General features: G+C 44.9%; 1 protein-coding gene across 7 annotated transcripts in view; it reads left to right on the top strand.

Annotated features, from left to right (window-relative positions):
• The first annotated feature begins 1,450 nt into the window (after window positions 1–1,450).
• Window positions 1,451–9,264, top strand: part of YTHDC1 (YTH domain containing 1) — a 30,971-nt gene continuing 23,157 nt past the window's right edge. For 5 of the 7 annotated variants that reach the window (XM_019534198.1, XM_019534197.1, XM_019534196.1 and 2 more), the window contains exon 1: window positions 1,452–1,597. In XM_019534198.1, coding sequence (XP_019389743.1) covers window positions 1,570–1,597 — 28 coding nt within the window. In that variant the 5' untranslated portion in view covers window positions 1,452–1,569. Of the gene's footprint in view, window positions 1,598–9,264 lie in introns of all 7 variants that reach the window. The other 2 variants (XM_019534193.1, XM_019534194.1) reach the window with 2 other exon arrangements.

Raw genomic sequence — 9,264 nt, 5'->3', positions numbered from 1 at the left:
AGGGGGTGGGGGTGCAGTGGTGCAGCCGCTTCCCCCTCACTCTTAATTCCTGCTCCACCGAAAGTTTAAAACCAACTACCTGGCAGTGATGGCAGCATTTTGGTTCAGGCAGCAGTGAGGGAGTCAACCAACTTCATGGCTTCTTGTAATTAATCTACCTGACTCTTTGTAAACTCCTCCTTGCATAGGTATTAACCACCCTCTTTCCTTTTTTTTAAGGGCCAGGATATCTCACCCATCAGGCTAGCCTTCCTTTGGCAAGTCAGCTGACTGTTAGCTGCTTCTCTAGCCTCTACATCACAGCCCTGCCAACTGGTTTTGACTTGACCTACAAATGTTCACTCGGTGGCAGAAAGAACCAGGGGAGCACCGGCAGCTCGGGCACTCAGGAAAGCTAGCTCTTGTTTTCCAATTCTGAAGAGGGGGGCGGAAAAAAGACACCCATCTAATTGTAACTATGAAACGAAACCACATTTGCTTAGTGTGGTGCTGGTGGAGTTTTTCTATGTGGTAGAGGACAAAGCAAATTCAGGTTTTGTTGGTGCAGTCCAGTCCTATTGGTTTCTGCTTCAATTTAAACTGAACACTAGTGCCCCAAAGGTATTAGTAAAGCCTCTAGCTTTGTAAATGCAGAAAAACTGTGTGTTGCCCTGTATGGCCAGAGACACCTCACCATGTGCACCACCCCTATTCAACACCTTAGGTCTGCCCCAGCGTTGCCAGGTCTTAAATATAAAATTAGCTCAAAATTATCATTTTTGCTGAAAAACTATCATATATGGAAAGATATGCAAATAAGTGCGCAAATAAGCATGTAAATAAGTCATCTTATTTACTTTATATTGCTCACTATAACTCGCCAGTTAGTGAGTGAGAAGTGGGTCATCAAAGTTGAGGCTTTTTTTTATTTCAAGGGAAGCTGTCCTAAAAAAGTGCTGACTTGCAAACCTGAAATATGGTTAAAACTCCTTGAGAGTGGCTTGGGCTTTGCAAATCCTGCATGAGTGAACTACCTTAAAAGTTATCAGGCTTTTTGAACGCTTTTACTATTATTGATGGTACGTGGTAGAAAGGTTGAAATGATCCTACAAATACAAGAATAACGTAAACCAGACAACGCTGCACCTTTGCGCCTGCGCAGCCTCTACGGCTTTCCTTAGGGCCGCAGGCTACGCACAGCCCTCGCCTCGCCCCGCCCCCCAGCAGTGACTGAGACTCGAAGAGGGTTCCAAGCCGCGCCGAGCTACAGGAGAAGCCACGTGATGAGCGTAGCGGCAACGCCCCGCCCACCCAGGCCTTCCACAAGCGGGTGGGCGCGATGACATTAGCACCTTCGGCATTCCGGCGCGACGCCCCACCTTCTCGTCGTCCTTCCCTGCTGCGGGCATGCGCAGTGACGTCCGCGCCCGGCTTTGTGACGCGCGGAGCGTAAACAAAGCGGTGCATGGTGGGTAGAAAGGGGGGTGGGGGGAGTGTTCCGCCCAGGAAGCAGCCTCCATCTTAGGGCCTCGGCGGCTCCCGCGACCTAGGTCTGGCCCCGAGCCCCCGGGCCCTCGCGGCGACGGTGGGATGGCGGCGGACAGCCGGGAGGAGCAAGGTATGAGTGCGGTGGCGGTGGGCCCGGGCCGGGGGGGTGTTGGGATGTGTCATTGGCGCCGCTTATGTAAGTCCCTGGGGCGGCATCCGGCCTGGTGTGCCGTGCACGGATCTGTAAGGGAGGTCCCCAGCACGGCACCAAACCGCATTTCTCATCTCTCGTTTTGTTGTTTTATTTAACTCCCCGTCTCGGATGGCGGGGGGGGGGGGGGATGAAGCCACTGCTGTCACTTCCTGAGTGGGTCAGTGTGGGCCTCATCCTCTGAAAATAGGTGCTCTAAGAAACATTTGCAGAAGAAATGCGAAGCCTTAGTGACAGCTGTCAGATCAGGATTGGTAGGCCAAGAGAGAGCTCTTCAATCTGGGGTGTTAAATCGTTGGGCAGATCATATCTGTATCTACTCAAAAAAATCATTTTGACTTCATTCAGTGTGCAAGAGGTGATCTCTCTTATTAGACTGACTAGACAGTTGCAAAAAAAAAAAACCCAGACTCTTTCTTTACAAACTTTCGGGGGCACATGCCCTTCCTCAGGCATAGGGGAATGCAAAAATTGTAAAATTTCTCTGAGGTAGAAATGAAAATTCATATTTTACAGGAAGGCAGTGTAAGATCTCTTGCCTGGGAAAATTTCATTTCATTTTTCATTTTCTGCAAGTTAGGCTTGGGTAAAAGTTGGAGCAGTGTATTTACCCCAAAGATGTCTGGCAAGCAGGGTGTTGAGTTATGCTTCTTTCTTCTTACAGTGTTTAATTCTAGTAGAAATTGTCATTAGCCTTATTTTATATAACTCCTAGGCTCTAAAAAAAAGTGTGGTTGGTATGCTTGGTCAGTAGTCCTGTATATGTAGCTCAGGTCACCTGCAAAGGGTATCTTCAACATGACATAAAACCATATTTTTTTAAACTCCCTGTCTCTGATAACAGCACAGCCAGATAATAACACTGTTATTTCTTTAACTGATTGGTATGTTAGCGTTTCTTAATTTCTACAGCTATGCATACTTTTTAACCATGGGTTTTCTTACAAAGTGGAGAAGTTGGTGGTAAAATTAGTTTTAATTTTTAAATCCTTTGTGAAGCTTTTGTTTCCAGGTCTTTCCCATAGGACTCACTGAATCACATTTTGCTCTCACAGGTTTAAAAATACCTTCCCACTTTTTGTATGTTCAGTCTCAAGTTTAGTTATTAAAGTCTTTGCAACTGGCTAAGACTGGACAAACCTCTGAGCTCATATAATTTCTTCCAGCTCTGCTTGGAATCTTGGAGATGCTTATGTCTTGCACAAGAACATAGAGGGGGCATACATTTATTTGTGCTTTTTGAGAAATGGATGATAAAAGTGATTATGGTATAGATAATTTTGTTGTTTAGTTGGACGTGTCATTAACAGAAAACCTATATTGTGCTTTATAACAAGATGCAGGACGCAAGGAATGGTTTGAAGAAAATTGAGATGATGTTGGAATGGATTGCATTTGACTGTATGGACTACACTTTGAATTTACTTACAATGCAGACTGTAGGTCTGTACATGTCAAACATGGGGTGCTATTTATTCTGAATATGGTGAGAGGTTGTTAGTATGGGGTTTTTTCCCCCTGAAAATAGAGGTCTGGAAAATTCTCACTTTGTTCTACTGAAGTTGATGAGCTTTTATTTTTTCCTTTCCTCCCTTTATGTCTTGATCTTTCAAAATGCTGCTGAAAGGGCTGCAGTGAGGAGACAGGGAAGGGAATTACCCTAGTCGCTCTCCCTTTCAGCACCCGCTTTCTGCCACTGTGTGACATAGTCCTGTCTGGTACGCAGAAAAGTCATGGGCTTGTGCCATAGCATGGGTTTCTACCCTGTTGCGAAAGGGGCCTACCCAGTGTGTGGCAACTGATTCTTCCAGACACTTGGAAAAAATAAGCAGGGATGGAAAGATTCAGAACAAGTGCTCCAGGGGTGAGGGGGGACAGAATAGAGCACATAGGGTAGATTGGGCAATGTCCACTGGCTCTCAGATGAGTCCAAGGAGCAAGTGGATGCTGCCCAGTGAAACTCTACACACAGATGTGAGCAGACCAGGGACAGACCCGTTAGTTACTTTCAAGGGATCATGGGCTTGAAAGATATAACCAACCCCCCTCTTAGAAATGGAGGCCACTGAGAAAGTAACTAATTTCATGGAATAAAAGAAATGCAAAATGGGGATGAGAGTGAGTGTCAAAGGTTCAGAACAAGTGCACTGGGGGGAAGGGATATGGAGCAGAGCACACCAGCCAATGTCCATTAGCCCTGGGTTGAGTCCAGAGAGCTAGTGGACACTGTCTAGTGAAACTGTCCAGAGATATGAACAGACCAGAGACAGAAAAGCAGTCCTACAGTCCCTAAGGGTCTCCATCTTGGAGACGGAGTCTCCGTCTCCCCACCCCCCGAGCTTTCTTCCTAAGTAGCTCACTAGGTTGGCCAGGACCACGAGAAGATTGCCCAGGAGGTCTCAGTATTTGGGCCCATGGACAGAGAGTGTTTCTTTCAAGGGCTCATGGACCATTGCCTGCCAAGGAGAACTATAAGCTTCACTTGCAAAGGGAGGCCACTGAGAAAGTAATGGCTAATTTCTTGGGACAAAATAAAGACTAAATAGGAATGGGAGTGATGGTCAGAGGTTCAGAATGAGTGCACCAAGGGCAAATACTGAGCAGAGCACTAGCCTGTGCTCACTGACCCTCAGACAAGTTCAAGACTGTGGGGCTTCATTCCTCTCACTGCTCCATACGTGTTTCTGGGTGGAGTACCAATGGGTGGCATCCACTGGCTCCTTGGATGCCTTTGAGGACTGGTAGGCACGGCCCAGCGGGCTCTGCTTGGTGTTCCCCTCAGGAGCACTTATTCTCACGTTTTGACCCTTTGACTCGCACGACACTCCCACCCTGTTTTTTGTCTTGGTTGTCTCAAGAAATTTAGTTGTATATTTCACCCATCAGCCCCACATAGTAGGGGCTGTTAATTAGCTACATGGGCCTTAAGACCCATGCTAACTTGAAGGATGCAAATAGATTGACAAGTCCAAGGAGCCAGCGCTATGAAATTCTGCCTGGAGACATGACTGGACAAGGGATAGGAAAGTGGCTTTGCAGTCCCTGGGGGTCTCCCTTGCCAGAGCCTCCTTGTTGGTCAGGTAGTTCTCTAGATTGGCTAGGGCCAGGAGGTGGGTTCCTGGGATGTGGTGGGGCCACAGGTGCGGAGGGTGTAAGTAAAAATATTTGGGGCATAGTGCAGCCAGAACCTCAGCAGGCGGTCCTGGAGGAGGTAATGAAGGGGCTGGAGGCTGGCACACTCCTGGTAGACATACGTCTGGGACTTCCTCTGCTTGTAGAAGAAGCAAGTGTCAGGGGTGTCCTTGAAGTATGCCATGTGTAACATGGGCTTTTTCATATGCCATTCTAAAACATGGGCCAAAGCCTATCAAAGTAGAGCTATAAGCCCCTACTGCTAAGGGGAGCCACTAAGGACCCATCACTGATCACTTAAGGTAAACAAAAGACAAAAGAGGAATGGGAGTGAAGGTCAAAGGTTTAAAACAAGTGCTCCAAGGGGGGACATCAAAAAGATCACATAGGACAGTGCCCCTTGGCTCTTAAATGAGTCAAAGGAGCCAGTGGACACTGCCCAGTGAATGGACCAGGGACAGAAAAACAGCCCTGCAGTCCCTGAGAGTCCCCCAAACCAGAGCCTTCTTGCTGCTCGGATAGATTGCTAACTTGGATAGGGTCAAAAGGATGTTGACCAGGAGGTCTGCGGACTTGGTGGGGCTATGGATGGGAAGTGCATAAATGAAAAGTTGGAGGAAGTGATGCAGCCAGAACCTCAGCGGAAAGTTCCGGCAGAGGCAGTGAAAGGGCTGCAGGTCGGTGCCCTCCAAGTGAGTGTGCGCCCACATCTCCCACTGTGCACAGAAAGGGCAAATATCAAGGGTGTCCATGAAATGAACCATGTCCATGTGGAGAAGATGGTCCAATGGTCTGACCCAGTAAATGGCAGTTCTTATGTAGTAATAATAGTAATCATAATTTCAGCTTAGGTTCATGTGCATGCTGCTGGTGCTTTGTGTTCAGACCCCAGGGAAAGGAGTTATGAGACTTGTCTCCAGCTAAACCATCTCTTTTGTTTTAAAAAATCTGCTTTTTCTCTGGTCTAGAATTAGAGCTTGCAGGTTAACAATAGATCTAGTGGCTTGGTAATGTTTATTGCTGTGCACTGCATGTAGATGCCAGTCTAGTATGTAAAAGGCATGCTGCTCCATTAGTGTTTTCCATCCCCATCTGGAAAGCCTCCAACTTGAGTAGGAGTTTTACAGGCTTTACAAAACAAATACTGCAATAAATGCATGAGAATGGAGAGGGAAAGTTCAGTTTCATGTCTCAAAGCAGTTTCCTTTGAAACTCTGAGCAGAAAAAAGGGAATGTATTGAAGATACTCTAGTGAGAAGTGTCAATTCAATTTGAACTGCAGGTAGGAAATATTTTTAAAAAGTAAAGCATTTTTTTCCAGTGCACAGTTTCCTTATCTGGATTCCTTTGCATAGTCACATTGCAAAAAAAGTATTAGTGACTGTTGGTTTGGTATTATGCAAATACATGTCTATCAAACCTGCTTTGGGAAACATTTTGCATAATAAATACGAAGTCTTAGTTACAACTGTAAGATGTATTCGGGTTCAGTAGCATTGAAAGGAGCTTTTAAATCTGGGTTGTTAAATCATTTGACATATATCACTATGCACTAAAAAAACCCAAACATTTTGACTTGCAATGGAATTTGCCATTAGTGCTATTTTATATAACTATATAGAAGGTATGGTGTTGGTATCATGTTTGGTCCATAGTCCTGAGCTCTGGTATGTGTAGCTCAGGTCACCTGCAAAGGGTATCTTCAGCATGACATAAAACCTTTTTTTTTTTTTTTTTTAAACTCCCTGTCTCTGATAACAGCACAGCCAGATAATAACACTGTTATTGTCACTTCTCTAACTGATTGGTATGTTAGCATTTCTACAGCTATGCATACTTTTTAATCATGGGGTTTCTTACAAAGTGGAGAAGTTGGTGGTAAAACTAGTTTTAATTTTTAAATCCTTTGTGTGGCTTTTGTTTTCAGGTCTTTCCTGCAGGACTCACTGAACATACAAAAAGTGGGAAGGTATTTTTAAACGTGAGAGAGTAAAATGTGATTCAGTCTCAAGTTTAGTTATTAAAGTCTCTGCAACTGTCTAAGACTGGACAAACCTCTGAGCTCTTAAAATTTTTTCCAGCTCTGCTTGGAATCTTGGAGATGCTTATGTCTTGCACAAGAACGTAGAGGGGGCATACGTTTTTTTGTGCTTTTGAGAAACACGTGATAAAAGTGGTTATGGTATAGATAATTTTGTTGTTTAGTTGAATGTGTCATTAACAGAAAACCTATATTGTGCTCTATAACAAGATGCAGGAAGCAAGGAATGGTTTGAAGAAAATTGAGATGATGTTGGAATGGATTGCATCTGACTATATGGACTACACTTTGAATTTACTTACAATACAGACTGTAGGTCTGTGCGTGGCAGACAGGGGGTGCTATTCATTCAGAATATGGCAAGAGGTTGTTTAGCATGGTATTTTCCCCCCTGAAACTAGGGTTCTGGAAAATTCTCACTTTGTTCTGCTGAAGTTGATGGGCTAATATGTTTGTTTCCTTCTCCCCCTCCCCCTTGATCTTCCAAAATGCTGCTGAAACGGCTGCTATTTCAGTGTGCAACTAAATTGCTGTTTTAGTCTTGAAACATGGAATTTAGCCTTTGGTGCCCAATTTGGATGGGACATAGGAATTGGAATACTAGTGTTAGTCAGAGAATAAGTGCGTAGCTATTATTGGATTATCCACGGTGGACTTAAATCATGTTTATAAATTACTAATTTAAATTGGCAAGCTAAAAACACTTCATTTTATTTTAAATCATCATTTCTAACCTTTGTTGCCATTTGCGCTGTTGTTATATTCCCTATTCCTAGTTGATTCTCATTTAATTGCTATCCATTAAAACATACTGCTTTGCAACTAGATCAGTGTTTCCCAAACTGTTGATTGCGACCCCAGATAGGGTCACAACATCAGCAGTTTGGGTTGTGATAAACAGGGATCCTGTAACTCTCTCCAAGTAAGTCTGTGAAAGCGGGAGTGAGGGGGAGGGGTGGTGCACGGGCAGCATGAAGGGGAGAGGGGGCAAGGTGACATGTCAGGGAGGCATGTGCCCCCATCAATTTCTGCGCCCTCAGCAGGCCATGGCGCTGCAGTGGGCTGGTATCTGGGGCTGGGGCTGGGGCTGGAGCTGCCTCTGCGGGCAGGATCCAGCATGGGAAGCAGTGCTGTACTATCATGGCCACCAAGGTGAGGCACAGCAGTTCTGCCCCCACTGCTGCCAGGTAGGCAGGGGGCTCCTCAGCTTGACAGCCATGGCAGCACGGTGCTCCCGCCTGCGGTGCCTCATAGCCTCAGAGGGGAGGACAGCAGAGTGGAGAGCCCCAAACCTGAATCGTGGAGCTTGCATCTTCTGTCCTCCCTCCCTCCCCATGGGCTCCATTCCAACTGTGCTGCTTACAGAGGAGGTGAGGGACCCAGGCTCCTACCTCTGCTTTTGCCACAGCAGTCACCACAGTTGGGCCTTGGGTGCTGCGGTGGGGGGGGCCAGGGTGTGGTGAAGAGGGCAGGGAGTGCTGGGTCCTGGCACTGAGGCACCTAAGGGGTATGGGGGGGGCTGTGGGTGAGGAGTGGGAGGGCCAGGGGAGTGTGGGGAGCCTGGTGGGGTGGGGGCTGGAGATTTGGAGTGATGGGTCATGCTGAGGAAAAGTCACATCTGTGTAATTTACCGTATATATGTTCAGAGCATTAATTTTTCCTTTTTATTTTGTTGCAAAACAGTGAATAATATTCATATTTATTAGATCACTTTTTTAATTTACTATTTGCGCTGAGCTGCATTTGGTTGGAAATTCAAATTTTAAAAGCCTGGAGAATTAGCATTTTAAATTTTTTAGCTAAATAAGCTGTTAATTGTGCTTGATATGTAATGAAAAAGCATGTTTTGGTAGGTTTAAAATTAATTTATTCAAACAGGAAGTGTTAACTGTAGTTAATGAATTAAACTGATTGTTTGTGGTCGACATCCTGATGTTTTTTGGCATTTGGGGTGGTTTGTTTTTTTTGTTACCCTGTTGGATCTCACCTGTGTGTTTCACTTGTACTCATACATTGGAAGAGGACAACAAGCTTTTTATTTTCTAAATTCCTAATTGATTTTTCAGTTTTGAATGAACTAGTTTTATTAAACAGAACTAAATAAAATTAAGAAAATCACTTCGAGAACAAGAGGCCAAAAGCTGGTAGTTGTCAAAAGCTGGTTTATTCCTTCAACAATCTGGATTTAGGCCTTAGCCAGTGATTTCTGTGATTTTTTTTTTTTTTTTCATAGTTTCCTACCAAAATTTTGAAACCTAATCAAACATGTAGAATTTGATTTTTATTTTTTGTAGAGGTGCACCGATGCATTGGTCCGGTATCAGATCGGTTCCAATACAAAGAAAATTTACTGTATCTGATATCAGCTCGATGGGCTGATAATTTGGCCAATAAATGCTCGTGCTGTGCACAG

The sequence above is a fragment of the Crocodylus porosus genome, unplaced genomic scaffold, assembly GCF_001723895.1.
Source record: "Crocodylus porosus isolate Cpor-Errol unplaced genomic scaffold, CroPor_comp1, whole genome shotgun sequence".
Lineage (NCBI taxonomy): Eukaryota > Metazoa > Chordata > Crocodylia > Crocodylidae > Crocodylus > Crocodylus porosus.
Note: the sequence above shows the minus strand (reverse complement) of the source record. Positions and strands in the feature narration are given on the sequence as shown.